The sequence below is a fragment of the Rhinoderma darwinii genome, chromosome 10 (genome assembly GCF_050947455.1).
Source record: "Rhinoderma darwinii isolate aRhiDar2 chromosome 10, aRhiDar2.hap1, whole genome shotgun sequence".
NCBI classification, from domain to species: domain Eukaryota; kingdom Metazoa; phylum Chordata; class Amphibia; order Anura; family Rhinodermatidae; genus Rhinoderma; species Rhinoderma darwinii.
In genome coordinates this window covers 91,664,822-91,685,144 of record NC_134696.1, presented here as the reverse complement: position 1 = coordinate 91,685,144, position 20,323 = coordinate 91,664,822, and the positions used below count along the sequence as shown (strand labels likewise).

General features: G+C 46.7%; 1 protein-coding gene across 2 annotated transcripts in view; it reads left to right on the top strand.

Moving 5' to 3' along the window:
• The window catches only part of LOC142662201 (cell adhesion molecule CEACAM7-like), a 38,569-nt gene extending 30,951 nt beyond the window's left edge, over window positions 1-7,618 (top strand). For both annotated transcript variants that reach the window (XM_075840257.1, XM_075840256.1), the window contains 6 exons: window positions 3,475-3,750; window positions 4,719-4,799; window positions 5,930-6,073; window positions 6,248-6,312; window positions 6,735-6,767; window positions 7,307-7,618. In XM_075840257.1, the coding sequence (XP_075696372.1) occupies window positions 3,475-3,750; window positions 4,719-4,799; window positions 5,930-6,073; window positions 6,248-6,312; window positions 6,735-6,767; window positions 7,307-7,378 (671 nt within the window). In that variant the 3' untranslated portion in view covers window positions 7,379-7,618. The remainder of the gene's footprint in view (window positions 1-3,474; window positions 3,751-4,718; window positions 4,800-5,929; window positions 6,074-6,247; window positions 6,313-6,734; window positions 6,768-7,306) is intronic.
• The last annotated feature ends 12,705 nt before the right edge of the window (window positions 7,619-20,323 follow it).

Below are 20,323 nucleotides of genomic sequence, written 5' to 3'. Positions count from 1 at the left end.
GGAGCTGTTTTCAAGGGAAAACAGCCCCTGATTTTCAGCCGTTTTTTAAACAGCTAGCGTTTTTGGAGCTATTTTTCTATTGAGTCAATGAAAAACGGCTCTAAAAACAGCTCAAGAAGTGACATGCACTTCTTTTTACTAGGTGTTTTTTTACGCGACCATTTTTAACGTGGGAACGTAAAACTGTTTTTCCCATTGAAATCAATGGGCAGATGTTTGGAGGCGTTCATCCCCCGTATTGTTAGCCATTTTTCGGGCCATTTAAGGATCGAAAAACGGCTGAAAATAGGTTGTGTGAACATACTCCTACAGATCCTATTATAAGTTAACGGAACGTCTTGGGCTTGGTTTGGATCCATGGTACGAAACATCCGGAGCAGAGTCAGGGCTTCTGTTGTGAATGGTTGCCATGATGCAAATGTAAATATAGTCTAAATACTATTAAAGGGTTTGTTTGCCTTAGAAAACTTATTTCAAATACTCTATTAACTCTTTTTGAGTTAATAGAGGGGATCCCCCAGTCTTTCTAAATACTTTGTATTAAAAATCGTATTAACTTTTTTAGATATAGCTGCTTTGTATTCTGTATAGAGAACAGCTGTATCTGGTGCTGAAACCTCAATCGGTCAGGTCAGCGGGACTGACGGGTTCAGTGTCAGCGGGTCCTGCGTGTCTCTGACATGCAGGATCCATCTGTAATCGATCACATCTAAGTAATGAACTTAGATGTGATTGGTAATAGCTTGATCCTGTGTGTCAGAGACACCCAGGACCCGTTGACACTGAACCCGTCAGTCCCGCTGACCTGACCGATTGAGGTTTCAGCACCAGATACAGCTGTTCTCTATACAGAATACAAAGCAGCTGTATCTCAAGAAGTTAAAATAATTTTTAATACAAAGTATTTAGAAAGTTGCGCAAAACACACCGATTCTTGCATGATATCTTACAGAAACTAAACATGTCCAACATCATTGTAATAAACGTACTAACACGTCTTTATGAAGTTTTCCTACGTTCTTCAGCCACCACCTCTTGTTATAACAGAGGTATCTTTCGGCCGCCCGTTGCACCTGTCCATAACATGGCCGCAGGTTGAAGAGCATGTGACCAGACACGTCACTCTGGTAACACACTGCGTAATGAGTTTCCTGGACTCCGTGAATCAGATTAATTTATACTATCTTAAATTCAGACAGCTAAGAATTATACTAGATGTGCCAAATTTATCACAGTGGCTCATGTTGAATGATAAATTTGGCGAATCTTTAGACACTTCTGTCTAACTTTATACTACCACTTGGTTGGCTTACTCTAGACCACTTTTTTTGCACTAAATTTTGGCATCATTAGGCGGCCATTAAGGTGCTTAAGCCACGTCCCTTCTCCGCTAAGCCACACTCCATTGTTGGAAGAGTCGCAAACATCTGTTCTTTTTTGGTGCATTTTATTGATAAATGTGTCTAAAATCATTTGCGCCAAAAAGAAGGTGTAACTTAAGTCAGAATTCTGGCGCAGCACCAATAATAAATCTGCCTCTGCCCCAGTGTGTTACAATGGAAGATGCAGCGTGACTGTATGGTCACATCATGCTACTCCATCTGTGGCCATGTTTACACAGGGGCGTGGGCAAGAGATACATAAGTCATAACCAGGGGGCGTGGCTTATGAAGGCAGGAAACGGCACCGAACTACATGTGAAGACATATTAGTGATATTACTGAAGACTTTCAGAAAGCTGCCAACCCTGTAAGTAGAAGTGGACAATCACAGAAGTCAATGAGCGTCCAAGGTGTCCAGAGTTTTAACCTGTTCCCGCACCACTACATACTATTGCGTCGTGGTGGGAGAGGTCATGTTTGGAGTGGGCTCATCCGCTGAGCGGGTGTCAGCTGTGTTTTACAGCTGGCACGCAGGACTAATGGTGAAGAATAGCGATTGTGCTGTGTCTGGCTGTTTAACACATTAGATGCTGCGATCAAGCACGATCACAGCATCTAAGACGTTAGAAACATGGGGGCGACCCCTTCTGACAGCTCATAGGCCCCCTCACAGAGCGCCAATGGTTGTCATGGTAGCCCAGGGCTCATCTCCTGTTAAGCCGTGTCTCTGGCAGGGCTTAACAGGAGCCTGTAAAAATGATTATATACTGAAATACATTAGTATTCCAGTCTATTCTACCAGCGATCCAACGATCGCCGGTTTAAGTCCCCTAGGGGGACTAATAAAATGTGTAAAAAAAAGTTTGATAACGTTTTAAGTAGTGTAAAAAAACCGTATAGAAATTAAAAGTTAAAAATAAAAACTTTACCCATATTTCCACTAAAGTAATGTAAAAATAAACAAAATTGGTGTCACCGCGTCCGTAAAAGTCCGAACTATTACAATATACCATTATTTAACCCGCACGGTGAATGCCATAAAAAATGAAAACTGTTTTTTGGTCACTTCATATTAGACAAAAAATTTAATAAAAAGTGATCAAAAAGTGAAATAAAAAGTGATCAAAAAGTCTTATGTAGCCCAAAATGGTACCAATAGAAACGACAGCTCGTTCTGCCAAAAATAAGCCCTGATACCACAATAAACAAGTTATGGTTCTCAGAATGTGGCGACAAAACACAAATTTTATTCTTAACAATTAGTTTCTTCCTTGTAAAAATAGTAAAACATAAAAAATCTATATACATTTGGTATCGCCGTAATCGTATTGACCGGTACAATAAAGTTAATATTCCATTTTTACTGTACGATGAAAGCCGTAATAATAAAAACCCTCAAAAGATTGAGGAATCAATGTTTTTCGTATTCCACTTCACAAATATTTTTTCCATGTTCCCAATACATTATATGGTACAATAAATAGTGCAGTGAAAAACTACAATTCCGCAAAAAATAAGCTGACATGGCTTTATCGACGGAAAAATAAAAAAGTTATGGCTTTTGGAAGGTGGGGAGGAAAAAATGAAAATGAAAATCCAGAAAATGTCTGTGACCGGAAGGGGTTAAAGAGGACCTGCCAGCTCTCCGTGTCTATTTTTAGAAAATACTTGTATTCCTCATATAAATAATTGTGGAGCATATTTTCTTAGAACTCCATGTTGTGCCATTCCTCTGTTATTCCTCTCGGAAAAGTATAAATAAATAGATAAACAAACATGATTTACCATTACCCTTGTCAATAGGGTATGTCCCTACACCGTCAACACTCATTGGATAGTGTCCAACTGTCAGATTGACAGGAGGAATAATAGAGGACACAATGAGCTCTTCATAATACATGGCCAATCCCCAAGTATTTCCAATGGGCAGCTTGTTTTGATGCCACACAGTGGGTAAATACAGTGCCAAATAACAGATCATTTTCCAGAAACCATTACACATAAGAACTGCAAGTCACTTACGTAAACAACCTGTGTCACAATTCTGAGTCATGGCTGCCGTCAGTAACGCATTATTTCATTTTGTCCACAGAAACTGTCAGTAAACCGGTGATCACAGCATCTCATTCTGAAATCAAAGAAAATGATTTTTTTTCCCTCACATGTGTCTCGGCCCATGCTGACAAGATCGTGTGGATTAAATCGCGATCAGAAACAATACATGTAGACAATGGAAACATAATAAAACATGATAATGGGACAATCTTATTCTCCAAAATTAAAGGCAGCGACGAGGGAAAATATGAGTGCCAGGCGGAGAATCTGGTCAGTAGAAGCTCCAGTGAAGTCTATACGCTGACCATATCACGTACGTACCGTCATACATGGACATATAGGATTGTAGCGTATGAAGACATCCATGTTCACTCCACAGATACGTAATGTACTCGAATTAGTCATCTAAAATAGTGGTATTGTCAGCATTTTATGTGCACCATTGAGGCCCAACAGCCCTACAGTTACGGTAACAGTCCCAAACATGAAGACTGATTATGTCCCCCCCCCTGATTTCTGTTAGGTGCAGTGTTGTCATTGAGACTTCGCATGAATCTCCAAATCACCACATACATCAATATCTACATCCTATCTGCCTTGAATATTGGCAGTTGTTTATATATATAGTGATCTTTATATAGTCATCAGAATCTCTCAGTAGTGCAGCTTAAGGCTTTGGGCCTTCAACTTCAAGTGATTATATCTCAGCATAGCGGTAAGATATTAAAATGTGGTTTTCAAATTTTTTATGTTTACTACAGGACCTTATTTACAATTTCTTCTGAAAGGTCTCATGTAAGGTACTTAAAACCACAGGTTCCTTTGAAAAGGCTATTTTGCAGTCAGAATGTGCACTTTGAGTTGATTTGTGCATGTGATATGTGCATATCTAATCAATGTTAATGTGAACTCACAGGTAAGTAACAAGATAGAGCCATACCCATATATATCCACCCACCTCCCAAAAAAATGTACTCAACCTTTCTCATTTCCTGTCCACCGGGGCCCCCTCACTTGTTCCCCTCAGGCTGCCATATCAAGACGGGAAGTGCCAAGACGTTGTATGCGACACAGCACGGTGCCCGGCGTTAGGACCTTGTATGCGCCGCGGTGCAGAGCTTTACCGAGACCTGATGTGGCAATCTGAGGGGATTCGGGGCAGGCCCCTTGTGGGCCCCCTTTCCCTCTGCGCTCAGTCGCACCCCCAGCAACCGCAATTGTTAGGCTACTGTGAACTCACTTCCCTTTGTTTTTGGATAATGCATTATCATCTCATTTCAGGTGAACCAGTCACTCAGGAACCATATGGATCCACATCTGCATCACAATATATTAACGCAACATCCGACTCTAGCCATGCAAGTACTGTATATGAGCCAAAACAATAGATTCTACTAGGAGGATATGAGTAGGGGCCATAGTGTCCACTCCTTTTATTTACTAATAGCCGCATTTGCAAAACATTTATACTGAAAATCTATTGAATGTTAGGTAGTAAAAAAGAAATTGCATCGTATATGGGGCAAATAATGTTACTGCATACGGTAACCTTGAAGCTAGGTTCTTTTTTGGTATAGGTTATCACTGCAAATATTAACCGGTTCAGGACCAGGCACCGTTTAGCCATTTTACCCATATATATACAGCATATGCAGTGTGCGGTCCTCAATCGGTTGGTTTCAGCCATGTTCAGATACCAAGGGGATAACATGCATGTTCTTTTTGGTTTCTCCTCAATATTTGGGTTTTTGTGTTTTTGAATCTTCCTTTTCCAAATAAGATAAGACCTTTGACTTATAAAGAAACCTCTTACATCTTATAAACTAGTATTCTGATATGTCCACCAAGGACTAACAAAAATCCATATTCTATACACAATGATAACATAATAGGAACCACAGTCTCAAAAAAACACTGGGGTTCTGTACTTTCGTGAAACATTTCTCCATACGCAATGACCAGTCAAAGTACAATTTCTAGGAGAACTTCTTCCAGGACATGTATCATGTAAGCCTCATGATAGATATGGCAAAGAAGATCGGGTATAGACTGTATTACATCCATCTGGACCCCATCCCAATTGTTTCCTATGGGGCACCATTTAATGAACGTATAGACCTTCTATCATACTGCAATTTATTTGGCAAAAATTGTCCTAAAAATTTTGGTGAAATACATCCTTTATTAAATCCATAGTTTAGGAATACTCGAGTGGTAATAAAATATACATGATGTTCTAAGTGACATAGATCAAGTCTCTGCTGACATCATCTTCATCTTTTTCTCTATGAAAGACCCTATGAGAAGATCAAAGTCAGAATCTGGTGACCACTAGTACAGGTTTTTCCGTTCCCAGTCCATTTTATTGTATGAACACCCATAAATTCAGGTTTAATCCATTGATAGACTTCTTCAATCTTTTGTACACACAGAAATCCTTGAAAAGATTTTTGTTTTTGCATTTTATGTCTTTTTGTTTTTCTTTTTTTTAGATTTTCATGAATCGGCCCCTTTTAAAAGTGCAGGAGTTACAGCAGGAATTATATCTGGGACAATCCTGGGAATTCTACTAATTCTTACTGTCAGCTTTTTTCTCTATAAACGATATGGCCTTCATGGAAAAAAGCCGATGGCGGGTAAGAAATGAAAGGGTTGTAATTTAACTATTTTTACAAAATACGCATTTTAATATATAATGCCTCAGTAGAGTTTGGAGCGTCTATTGACATAGTAGGGAAATTGTTTGCTCTTTTAATATGTAAACTTTACAAGTTTATGTTTTTCACTTTTGTATTTTCAAATTAATTTAGGACCACCAGTAGACGGAGGACCAGACACATATGCCATATACAACAACATACTGGATCCAACAACAGTGAGTAATATATGAAGAATTGCGTTTGAAAGTATTCAATTATAATACATAAAACATAATCAGCAAGGACCTTGTTTTGCTCTGTGTAAAGAATTTGAAACTACTTTTGTCTATGGTGTCGGCAATCTTTATTGAAGCACTTGTTTATATGGTCTACCATCTAAAACACTTTTTGCTTTTTTAGGAAGGTGCCGGATTAACAAATATTCCAGATTGATAGACTAGTAATAAAACGGTTGTGAGAATGGGACTGAGCTGCATTATCAGATATTTGCCAAGGTTAAGAGTAAAAAAACAAACAAACGCTGACCTTTTTTTAAAAAAAATCCTGGTCAAACCTTTTAATTAATGAAAAACACCTGCTGAATGTAATATTGTACACATTTTTTTTAACCATTTTGTAACTCCCTTTAATTTTTTAGGGTTTGGAGCCAAAAGATGAACCCCTGTATATGGTAAGATCAATCAGATTTCATATGCGTGCCTGTGAACCAGTAAATATGTTTTGCATAAGACAGCTGGGAGTTAAAGGGGTTTTCCTGGACTTTGATATTGATGATGACCTTTCCTTGGCATAGGCCAGCAATATCAGATTGGTAGGGGTCAGACTCCAGGCACCCTCACCGATTAGCTGATTGAAGGGACCGGGGCACTCCGGTGTCTTCATTGCTTACCAGGCACAGCACCGTACATTTAGTAGTGGCTGTGCCTGGTACTGCAGCTCAGTCTCATTCACTTTTAATGTGACTGAGCTGCGAAGATCCTAAGGATAGGTCATCTACTATATCGAAGTCCCGGAAAATCCATTTAACGATTCATTCATGTAAAGGGTGTTACCATGAGCAGCAGATCACAGTTTGTCTGATTTCATAAAGCTCTGGCAGTCAGCTGGCATTGCCGGGGGGAGCTCTAGAAGGCCATGCATTTCCCCTTTAAATATATTGAAAAGACAAAAAAGACTTATATATATTTTTTTATTTTTTACCTCTTACAGTGTCTTCAGTTCAGTGCAGAAGAAGGGACATACATTGAACTATTGCAAGAGTCGACTCTGCAATGCCAATGAAATACAGTCCATTCGGTCTTCGGTTTAGTCACCTCTTATTTAAAGTTGTCATTGGAAACATCACCGTGATGAATAGCAGCTACCACCCTGCAGACCCATCGGCAGAACACAGACTGCCATTGCTGGGACTACCCCTTTAAGGCATATCTTAGCAATATGCCATGACTTAATTAAAAACATCAAAATTATGGTTTTAATAAAAATAATTTCAGAACAATATAGTAAATATATTTTCCACTATGTCTGAGTTTTTTTTTTTTTCATAACATACAAAGGATTTCTCCTGAATGTCATCTCCGTTTCTGAATCAAATTGGCTGTTCTAGAGTATTTGTAAGAGGTCTGACCTGTCATGTGGCCTCACATTCACTACAGTAAAGGTGATTGGGTAATCTCTGAGGTACTCCATAAAATACGCCCCTAGACTTGTTCAGAGAAAAACAGGACTTGTTTCTGGATTTGTTTGCATCTAAAATCTAAGGCCTCATTCACACGGCAGAGTTTCCCGGCCGGGTGCCGGCCGTTCAGAAATCGGCCGGCACCCGGCTGCATTAGGAATGATAGACCCCTAATGGGGCTATTCACACGACCGATTTTTTGACGGCCGGGAAATCCGGCCGTCAAAAAATAGGACATGCTCTATCTTTGCCCGGGCACCCGGCCGCCCGGCTCCCATAGAAGTCTATGGGGCCGGGTATTACACGGCCATCACCGGAATGTGTTCCGAGTGATGACCGGGTTTCCCGGCGCTTGCGCTCTATCTCCTCCTCCTCACAGCGCAGAGTGCATGTGAGGAGGAGGAGTTGATGCCATTCTGACGAATGGCATCGCTGTACACTGTGTTGCAGTGCCGGGGTGTACAGCAGGTGGAGGGAGCGCTGCGCTGGCTCCCTTCCCCTGCTTGTTAAAAGCACCCTGGCTCGGCGACACCTTCGATGGCGCCGCTAGTAGCAGCAGCTGCTGCTGCTGCGGCTGCTACTACTGCAGCGACGCCACTATAGCAGAGCAGGGAGGTATCTCCCCGCTCTGCTATGTGCTAGCCGCACTTTAGCTCCTTGAAGGAGCGGAATCCCCGTGTTTTCGGGGATTCCGCTCCTGGACAGAGCGCTTGATGTCTCTGTCCATATCTGGGCAGTGACATCAGGGGAAACTCCTGAAGCGGAATCCCCGAACACATGGGGATTCCCCTTCAGGAGCTGCCGCTGATGTCACTGTCCGGATCTGCCCGGCCCGGCACGGATGCATAACTTTATGCAAACCGGCCGGGCAAAATGGCCGATTTTACCGGCCGACACTCGGGCTCGGGAACGACCCGGTCGTGTGAATCCCGCCTAAGAGATCTAATTTAGTTTAAAGTGTAGCTAAATGTTTGACAAACCTTTGACATGTCATAGAGACATGTCAGAAGTTTGGATTGGTGGGGGTCCGAGCACTGAGACCCTCACCAATCGCTAGAATGAAGCATGTCATGACATGTCAGAAGTTTGTCAAACATTTAGCTACACTTTAAGAATAATAAGCAAAGTCGCACTGTCCATGAGGTGAGATTAGTATCTTGCCTCAGGTGGTGCTTTACCAGGACTACAGAGATGGAAATTTAGCCTCTAGGGCTTATTTAGCTTTTAGAGACTATTGCACATTGAGCTCTTGTTATGGTTTTTGCAACGAATCAGGATAAAAACCACAACAAAACTGCAATGTGCAATGATCCCTAGGCACAGATGTGAGCAGGAGGAATTCAAAGACCTGCACAGATAAGGTCACATGACCATATCTCCTCAGGTCCTGAAGCCAGGGGGCGGAGCATCAAGGCTCCACAGAGGAGGAAAAAAACAAGACTGTGAAAGATCTGGTCTGGGGGTCTGAATTTTATTCTTGGGTCTGTATTTAATTTGAGGTCTGGTCTATATTTAACTAGAGTGTCTATCTGAGGTCTGTATTCGTTTTTATAGGGTCTGGTATCCGTGTTTATTTCTAGATCAGGGGTCTGTATTAGTTTAGGGGGTCTGTATTTATACTAAAATATGGTCTGGGGTATGTTTTTATTTTGGGGTCTGAATTCATTCTGATGTCTGTATTGTTTTAGTCGGGGGTCTGTTTTTATTTTGGGGTCGGGTCTGTGGTCTGTATTTAGTTTGGGGTCTGGTGTGGGATCTCTAGTTATTCTAAGGTCTATATTTTGTGTCTGGGTCTGGTCCGCTGTCTGTATTAATATTTATTGGACCTTGTCTTGGGACTGTATTAGTTTAGAACAGGGGTCTCAAACTCGGCCGGGTAAGTGGGCCGCATATAGAAAAAATGGGAAGTTGATGGGCCACATTACTTTCAAATTTGATACAATACAAAATTATTGTTAATCAATTAGTTATTTGAACTACTATAACACTATATTACTAGAATAATAACACTACATTACTATAATAATAGCGCTAGGTTTAAAATTTGAGATATTTCTCCACGTGCTTATTTCAACAATCCAGCTTTCCAGTTTAAGTGTCGTTAAATGCAGTCCGGCGGCTCAGTTAGCACACATGTCAAGATTGGGCAGCCCCTTTTTAGATAGTGCCGCAGTGCCCTCTGTGGATGCTGCCGCAGTGCCCTCTGTGGATGCTGCCGCAGTGCCCTCTGTGGATGCTGCCGCAGTGCCCTCTCTGGATAATGCAACACACCCCTAGATAAGGCCACAGTGCCCTCTGTAGATAAGGCCACAGTGCCCTCTGTAGATAAGGCCACAGTGCCCTCTGTAGATAAGGCCACAGTGCCCTCTGTGGATGCTGCCGCAGTGCCCTCTCTGGATAATGCAACACACCCCTAGATAAGGCCACAGTGCCCTCTGTAGATAAGGCCACAGTGCCCTCTGTAGATAAGGCCACAGTGCCCTCTGTAGATAAGGCCACAGTGCCCTCTGTAGATAAGGCCACAGTGCCCTCTGTAGATAATGCAACACACCCCTAGATAATGCCAGTGTCCTCTTCAGATACTGTCACACACCCACTTGTAGATAACGCCACAGTGCCCTCTGTAGAGGCTGCCACAGTGCCCTCTGTAGAGGCTGCCACAGTGCACTCTGTAGAGGTTGCCACAGTGCCCTCTGTAGAGGCTGCCACAGTGCCCTCTGTAGAGGTTGCCACAGTGCCCTCTGTAGAGGCTGCCACAGTGCCCTCTGTAGAGGCTGCCACAGTGCCCTCTGTAGAGGCTGCCCCAGTGCCCTCTGTAGAGGCTGCCCAGTGCCCTCTGTAGAGGCTGCCCCAGTGCCCTCTGTAGAGGCTGCCACAGTGCCCTCTGTAGAGGTTGCCACAGTGCCCTCTGTAGAGGCTGCCACAGTGCCCTCTGTAGAGGCTGCCACAGTGCCCTCTGTAGAGGCTGCCCCAGTGCCCTCTGTAGAGGCTGCCCCAGTGCCCTCTGTAGAGGCTGCCCCAGTGCCCTCTGTAGAGGCTGCCCCAGTGCCCTCTGTAGAGGCTGCCCCAGTGCCCTCTGTAGTGGCTGCCCCAGTGCCCTCTGTAGAGGCTGCCCCAGTGACCTCTGTAGAGGCTGCCCCAGTGATATCAGGGGCTTTCCCAGAGCTGGAGTCCCAGGCAGAGCGCTAGTAGGCTCTTCCTGGGACTCCAGCTGTGCTCCTGACATCACTGGGACTCCTGCTCTGGGGAAGCCCCTGACATCATTGTCGATGTATGGACAGCGATGTCAGAGGCTTCCCCAGAGTCCCGGAGCAGAGCCGATAATAGCGCTCTGCCCGGGACTCCGCTCTGGGGAAGACCCTGACACACTGTCCATATATGGGCAGCGATGTCAGGGAATTCCACAGAGTCCCGGAGCAGAGCCGACACCAGTGCTCTGCTCGGGACTCCGGCTCTGGGGAAGCCCCAGACATCGCTGTTCATATGTGGACAGCGATGTCAGGGAATTCCACAGAGTCCAGGAGCAGAGCCGACACCAGCGCTCTGCTCGGGACTCCGGCTCAGGGGAAGCCCCAGACATCGCTGTTCATATGTGGACAGCGATGTCAGGGAATTCCAGAGTCTCGAGCCGATGCTAGCGGCTCTGTGTCCCGCGGGCCGCAGATGACAGCCCCAGGGGCCGCATGCGGCCCGCGGGCCGCGTGCTTGAGACCCCTGGTTTAGAGGGTCTGGAGTCTGTATTTATTTTGGAGTTTCGTCTGGTGTTTGAATCTATTTTGTGGTCTGAGTCTGAATACATTTTGTGGTCTGAACAGGGCAATGGCAATTTCTTTTTTTCTTTTGGTACCCCCCCCCCCCCCCCCTTGAGAAGGTGATCTGAGGTTGGTTCAGCAGAACCACTGGAGGTCAGGGTGTTTTGCATAGTTATATGGTCACTACAATGCGTTCATATTAGAGGAATGTGAAAGCCTAAACCTTTTGCAGGACAAAGATATTGGGAGTCATTTATCAACCTTTGTACGCCAGTTTTCTGGCGCAGAAAAGATGCAAAAGGGCCCAAAAGTGGCAATTTGCGGTGCAAATTGAAACTTTTGCCATTTTTCGTCACTCTTCTGGAAAGTGGCATAGCCCCTGGAAAAGGGGGCATGGTGTAAATTATAGTTGAAATGTAAGCCAGCTCCCAGCCTGCGCTGGGCCTGGTATCTGATCAGACTAACCCCCGCCTCTTCCAATGAATGGTTAAATAAAAATCGAATAAAAAAAAAATTTACATAAAAAAAACATTATACTCACCTCACTGTTCCTCTTCTCCCCCTCCGGCTCCTTTCATCATTCCAGCATGCCTCATACAACGTAATGACGCTTGGCAGTGACAGGACGTTGTATGTGATGCAGCACTGATGACCTTAAAGTGCTGCATCGCATATAAGACCCTGCGGCTGCTTGGCGTCAGAACCTCATATGAGGCTTGCTGAAGTGATGAGGGGACCCAGAGGGGAGAAGAGGAGTGGTTGGGTGAGACTGCAAGGACCCATTGTCCACCTTACCTGCCCAGGACCTTATACCATCCTTAATTAAATAACACACCAACACCTTCTTTATGGAAATGTGGAAGTGGCCACAGCTTTATTATATTTACACCATCGGCATGAAGACATATATATATATTTCTTTCTCTACTTCTCCTGAAATGCCGATGCTCCATGTCTCCATCAGGCATGTAGGGTGCTAATTCTGTCTTCTTCTGCCGTACTTTCCGCCAGCTGTGACATCTACGAAAAAACCAGAAAAACGCCAGAACAAGAATATAACCGTAGAAAAATTTTTAAAAACAAAAACCAACACCACCAGGGGAGGGAGGGCGGGTGTTTCTTTCACTGCAGCTTGAAGGTAAGAGGGCTTTCTGCCCCAAACCCCTGCCTTATATCTTCTTAACCACGCCCCTCTCAACCCCTTGTTCACCAATCCTGGTCCTGGGCATTATTGAAACGTTCCATCCTTCTTAACCCCTTGCAGTCCCTGACACTCTCCCTAGGCGCTTCAGTGTCTGCAAGACTGCAAGGACCCATTGTCCACCTTACCTGCCCAGGACCTTATACCATCCTTAATTAAATAACACACCAACACCTTCTTTATGGAAATGTGGAAGTGGCCACAGCTTTATTATATTTACACCATCGGCATGAAGACATATATATATATTTCTTTCTCTCCTTCTCCTGAAATGCCGATGCTCCATGTCTCCATCAGGCATGTAGGGTGCTAACTCTGTCTTCTTCTGCCGTACTTTCCGCCAAGAAGGGGAACTGAGAAACCTACTCAGTCCCCCGACCACCCCCACCAAGCAACGCCAGTCCTCTCTCGGCACCATTCAACAGATCCAATAAAAAGATATCAAGCCCGATATCATTGAGGTGTACCCCATCCGGTGCCAGCAAGTCCGCATTATCCCCTTCCAAGGATTGGTGCCGCAGCCCAACTCCACCTATCGAGCGAATGAACCGCGACACCCGCACATTAAGTAACCTGCGCACTCTCTCCAACGCTACCATGTTCCTGGCTCCCCGCCACACCGTCCGTGCCACTATCTCCGACCATACCACTACGCAGCGAGCAAACAGATCCTGAAAGCGCGCCAAATCAGTCCGAATTAATGATAACAACTCGGCCATTTTAACTTGGCCGATATCATTTCCCCCAGCGTGAATGATCAGGACAACAGGTCCGTCAGTGTGCCTCGTAACTGCCACTACTTCTGGCAGCAACTGCACCCACCGTAGTCCCCGGACACCTCTCCAGTGGACGTCAGCCTGTGAGAGGCCCAAATTCGGACCCAACGGCCTCCGTACCGCTCGGACCGCCGCCCAATGCACATATGAGTGTCCCAGGATCCACACCTGGGGGCGCCGCGACCCTAACAAAAGAAAAGTCAAGCTAAATTCCCGGACAAATGCGAAAGGATACAGACAGGAATAGCATACACGATACCTTAAGGAAACGAGGAAGGAGGGGAGGGGTGGGGAGGGGGGGGCATCAGGGGGAGGAGGAGAAAAAAAGGGGAAATAACAGGGGGACCACATGATTAATCACACTTTAAAACCAAATCCGGTCGCACATACGACTTATAGCTATTAGAACACCATCTGCCCAAACGCATGATAGCCACTGAATCCAAGCCCAAGGCATCTGCCTCCGTGGCAGCGCCAATCCTAAACGAATTTGTGCCAAACTCGCCCTGTAGCAGCCCCAGGTACTTTAGCCCGGCCTTAAAAACCGCCTCAAATTGAAAACGCGACATCGCTGAACCATTTTGATGTATCAAGAATTGAGCCCCGGGCGCCCGTACAGACATAAATTCTTGAACCAACCTTACTGGACACTCCTGGCCCCCAATCTTCCTAATCGACAACCAAGCTCCCCTCCCTGCCGTATCCGTCTTTGACCTCCGAACGCAGACCCGGAGGGAATCCCCCAAAACCACCACATCAGATCCGAGTAGCCCACCGCTTGTGTTCACGCTGTGCGGAACCAGCTCACTAACCCGTAATGCGGCGAAGAAAGCCAAAGAAAAAGCCGCGCCAAACAACGAAACCTCATATTCATCCCGGCACACAAAACACAACACGGATAGAAGCCGACCCAGGAGCGCAAAAGATACTGGACGCCTCGTGTCCCTGGAAAACGCCTCTTTCTTCCACCCTTTCAAAGACTGCCTAACAACAAATTCTTTCGTAACATCTCTACATCCCCACAATTTTAACATAAAGGCCACACCTGCTAAATGTTTTCCTGCAGTGGCCGCACTGCAACCCTCCTGACGTAACTGCACCAAGCTTGCAAGGGTGATATCAAGGTGACAACCATCCTGCGATGGGAAATTACCCCCCGCAATCTCCAACCACCGATCCCACGCTCTGCAATGACTCTTCCAAGTCTCTGGCACCACAGAACCCCTCAACAGTCTCATAAGTTGTCCTCGACCAGGGCCCATAAGTGAAGGGGGGGGGACTCCCCTTCTGCCAAAGCTGCCGGGTGCAATTCCCGAAACCAGGACATCTGTGAACGAGACAAAGCATCGGCCATCACATTACGGACTCCCGGAACCACACATTTTGCACGAAACCACACATTTAACTGCAGACATTTTAAAACCAACCATCGTAATAACGCTAATACCGGCAATGAACTAGATGACAACCCGTTCACCGCGTGAACCACCGCCATGTTGTCTGTCCAAAATACAATCCGCTTATTCACCATCACGCTACCCCACAACTCTATAGCAACTATAATCGGAAACAACTCCAATAGCGTCAAATTACGTACCAAACCTATCTCCCCCCAATGGGAGGGCAAAGGGGATCTACACCAACTTCGGCCCAAAATTGCTCCAAAACCATCACTCCCAGCTGCATCCGTGAACAATTCCAAATCTATATTAGACAACTCAGCGTCCTGACACACCGACCTACCATTAAATGAACTCAAAAAGGAATGCCAGACAAACAAATCCTTTTTCATCCAGGACGTCACCCGGATGAAATGATTCGGTTTTAATATACCCCTAGTGGCTAAGGACAGATGCCTAGAAAAAACACGACCCATTGGAATTATCCGACAGGCAAACACCAGCAGTCCCAATAACGACTGTAACTGTTTTAACGTCACTTTTTTAGACCCCATGACCTGGTCAACCTGCGACACCAGACTTGCCAACTTGTCATCAGGCAAGCGAAAAATCATCTGCACGGTATTAATCTCAATGCCCAAAAATGACAAAACAGTTACCGGGCCTTCAGTCTTGTCTTCCGAAATAGGTACACCAAAACGCGACATTACCTGTCGAAACACTTGTAGCAACGTGCTGCACAACCCAGAGCCCGCAGGGCCCACAAAAAGAAAATCATCCAAATAATGAATGACCGAAGCAAAACCAGATTCCAAACGAACCACCCATTCTAGAAAGGACGCAAACATTTCAAAGTAACTACACGATATGGAACAACCCATGGGAAGGCACATATCAACATAAAAAGCATTATCTAAAGAACAACCCAGCAAGTGAAAACACTCCGGATGAACCGGCAATAAACGAAAAGCCGCTTCAATATCTGACTTAGCTAACAACGCACCTTGTCCTGCCGCCTGTACCAGCCTCACTGCAACATCAAAAGATGTATACGAAACCGCCGCATCCGCCCTGGGAATCCCATCGTTAACAGAACCGCCACGAGGAAAGGAAAGGTGATGAATCAGCCTAAACTTCCCCCGCTCCTTCTTCGGAACTAAGCCAAGGGGGGAAACTCGCAGATTCGGGTACGGCGGCTCGTAGAATGGACCTGCCATTCTCCCTAACTCCACCTCTTTCGCCAACTTTAGACGCGCAATGCCAACATTCTCATTGATCGACTTCAAATTGTCAGCCAACGACAATGTTGCAGAATATTCAAAAGGAATCTCAAAACCAAACGAAAACCCGCTAGTGAGCACCTCTGCTTCCCGCCTCCTGTGGTATCGCGCTAACCATGGGACCATCTTGAGAACGTTCACCGGCGTTCTCCGCTGCGCCGGAAGGAGGTGCCTTGACCGGCTGCTTGCCTCTCCGGAAACAACGAAGCGCCGAATGAGCGCCCCCACAGATGGAGCATTCATGTCGGAATTTGCACGTGGCAAAGAACCGACAGTGTCCCTCGTTGTAGAGCCAACAGGCCCCTGTGGGCCTAGCGGCCGCAGCTCCAGGGGCGGGACCTGGCGCTGCGGCCGCACCGGGAAAGGGTCGTTGCTGTCTGCTCCCTTGCGCTAAGATGAGCTGCAACCACACGTCCGTTGCCTTAGTCGCCCAACTAATATCGGGCGACAAAGCCAAACGACGCCGAAATTCTTCATCATAACGCCACCAGGCCGCACCACCGTGCAGCCTGTGGGCGCTGAAAATTGTGTCAAAATAAACAAAGAACTCGGCCCCTTTCCCGGGATACCGCTGGCAAATCACGTGAGCCAGTGTAGCATAACACTGTACCCAGTTGCCAAACGTTTTCGCGACTTTTGCTTTCCTATCCGAACCTCTCTCAAAAACCCGCTCCTTATCAACAGTCACCTGCTCCACTGAGACCAAGGACCAAATATCCACAAATTCATTCCTCCAAATCTTGTCCTTGATCTCAGCTGACAAATGAGTCCCGAGAGGAGCGACTCCACAAAACAATGAATCTCTAAACGTCAAACTAGCTAAAGCATTCTCTTTCTCAGACGGGGGCATAGCTCCCTCTGGTGGCACCGAGGGACACGACATTCCCTCATTCACTTTTAACCCAGCCACCACGGCTTTTAAAACAGAAATCAAATCCGCACCCGATGCATTAGATCTATTAAGCCATGCGTCACCGCAGGCCGACTCACCGCTCCCAGAGGTCCCACCGACTCCAGAGGGTCCTTCAGCCACTTGCCGCGGCACTGGAACCACGGCCTGCACCTCCTCCACCGGCCCGGCGGGAGGGACAACCTGGGACAGCTGCTCCCGATCCACCGACAAGCGCTGCACCTCCCGGCGTCGACTGCGTCTCTGCGGCCGTGATGATCTCCGCGACGACCTCCTCCACGATCCTGATGATGCAGACGTCGTCGCCGACGAGGAGGAGAATCCATCGCTGGAAGACGAGGAATACCGCCGACAACGCCTCTTCACGTCACCTGATCTGCGACGTCTATGATGGCCGTGTCGGCGATGTCCTCCAGCCCGGCGTTTCCTCCCTCGCCTGGAACGCTCCCTCCTTGGACCTGCAGGAGAAAAAGATGACAAGGCAGGAGAAGGGCAAATCGAGTCCAAAACACCCTCGACCCTATCCTTCCTAGCACACTCCCCCCCTGGCCTTGACCCATGCTGACAGGGGCCCAGGGGGGACCGGGGTGGAGAAGCGACAGGCACCGCAGAAGCCCCCGCCCCCTGGCTGGGCTGCTTGCTCACCGCCCGCTTCCCGCCGCCATCTTCTTTTTATGTGAGCCGCCATCTTGTTTCCTGGCCGCACTGCGCCTGCCAGGACGTCCCGCCTCTGTTCTCCCCGCCGCCAATTCTGGCTGCGCAGAGAACAGCACGGGGAAATATGGCGCCGACCCCGGCTGCACACAGGCACCGGAAGCAAGTCCCAGCTCCCGTGAACATGCCGCATGGTAAGCGACCATGTCGGACCAATCACCTGTGCCCGCCATATTCACCCCACTATCCCGAAAGTCGACCGCTGCCTCCGCGCCCGCATCAGCAGCTCGAGGCGGGTTGTACCGTGCACGTGCCGGTTTAACAGCCGCCCTCTTACCGCCATGGGGAAGGACGCCAGCGCGACGAGTGGGCGGGGGGGAGGGGGGCACTATGTCGACCGACGAAGCGCCCGTCGACATAGGCCTAGGGGACCTGCTGGGACCACCGCATGACTGTGCAGCAGTCACAGCACCCCTCATAGCAACGGGGCTAGGGCTCAGTCTAACCGGAGGGCGTGTAACGCGCTGCGGCCTACCTTGGGTAGCCGCTCCCGACTGTTCCGTGCCGCGCTCTGATCCTCGCTTTTCTCCTTCCTCCTAAAGGGATTCCAGCCAGGCAGGTCCCTCCGACGCTACCCGCTGTGCCACCTTCCGCAACAGTTCTTCTGCCATCTTCTTGAAAGGAACACGCTCTGAATCTCCACAGCAGCAGCAAAGGTGTTTCTTTCACTGCAGCTTGAAGGTAAGAGGGCTTTCTGCCCCAAACCCCTGCCTTATATCTTCTTAACCATGCCCCTCTCAACCCCTTGTTCACCAATCCTGGTCCTGGGCATTATTGAAACGTTCCATCCTTCTTAACCCCTTGCAGTCCCTGACACTCTCCCTAGGCGCTTCAGTGTCTGCAAGTATGTGTGTTTTCGCAGAGGCAAAACTGAACCAACATCTGCCGTGTGGGGTTCAGTGACGGTCAATCTGCCAGGCAGCCGCTTGAAGCTTAGCATTATTAATGAAAGAAGGGGGACCTGACTTCTATATGGGGTAACACATCTACTATATGGGGGCACCTATTTACTACTTTAGAGGACTTATTTAATATATGGGGGCGCCTATCTTCTATATGGAAAACTAACTACTATATGGGTACACCTAACTACTATATGATGGGACTAACTACTATATGGGTCACCTATCTACAATATGGGAGTCCTAACTACTACATGGGGTCTATCTAATAATTACTATATGGCGGTCACCTGTCTACTATATGGGGCAACTTCTACTATATGGAGCACAAAAGGAGACTACCACTGTGTGAGGGGGCAGAAAAGGAGACATTACTACTGTGTGATAGCACTATTACTGTTTGGGGCAGTATTAGTCCGGATTCACACGAGCGTGTTCATTCCGTGATATGCGGTCCGCAGGTCGGCCGCATTTCACTGACTAAGGACACTGCAGGGAGCTGGGCTCTTATCATCATAGTTATAGGCAGGGACATCTAGCGTCGTACATAACTATGACGATAAGAGCCCAGCTCCCTGCAGTGTCCTCAGTCCGTGAAATGCGGCCGACCTGCGGACCGTATATCACGGACGTGTGAATCCGGCCTTATAGTGTGGGCAACTGAGAGGAGCACTATTACAGTGTGGGGCCTAAGGGGGGCAGTATTGCTGTTTAGGAATAGGTGGGAAGGATGCTGGAAATTCAAGGAGTCAAAGATGTCTGCGCTGTAAATTTTTCAGAGACTAATGCAATCTTGGCGTTAAAGAGTTTGAAAGGGCTTGGATACAGTCCTAAAAGATTTTCACGCGCATCGCACGGACCTATATTAGTCTGAGAGGCCGTGCAGACAGTTCCGTGATTTTTACGCAGCGTGAGTCCGCTGCGAAAAACTCACGACATGTCCGTTCTTTGTGCGTATTTCGCGCATCACGCACCCATTGAAGTCAATGGGTGCGTGAATATCACGCGCACCACATGGAAGCACTTCCGTGTGACGCGCGTGATTCGCGCAACAGCAGTAAAAACTATGAATGTAAACAGAAAAGCACCACGTGCTTTTCTGCTTACAAACATACAATCGGAGTGTCATTATGATGGCGGCTGCGCGAAAATCACGCAACCACACATCATATGGTGATGACACACGGAGCTGTCAAGTGCCTTTTGCGCTCGCAAAACGCACACGCTTGTCTGAATCCAGCCTAAATCTTTCATCTAGGTCTCTCTGGCAGTCATCATTATCATTGCACTGAGACAGAAATGTAAGTAAAAATGTTTCCCTTCACTGACAACAAGCAGAGGAACAGGTGAAACACAAAGTATATTAGAAAGTTGCAGAACTTTTCTATATGCAATTTTAAAGATTTATTTGCACAGAACTGGAGAACTCTTACCATGAAAGTTTTTTCCCCTCTATTTATTTACCTGTTGTTAATATTTCTATTGAATCTTCACTACCTCAAGGCACTTACGGATTTATTAGTCACAGCTATTTGCAGTCCTGTGTTACCTACCATATTTGTCTTTGTTGCTATGCCATGTGAACGGCCTTAGCTATGAACCCTCCCAAATTT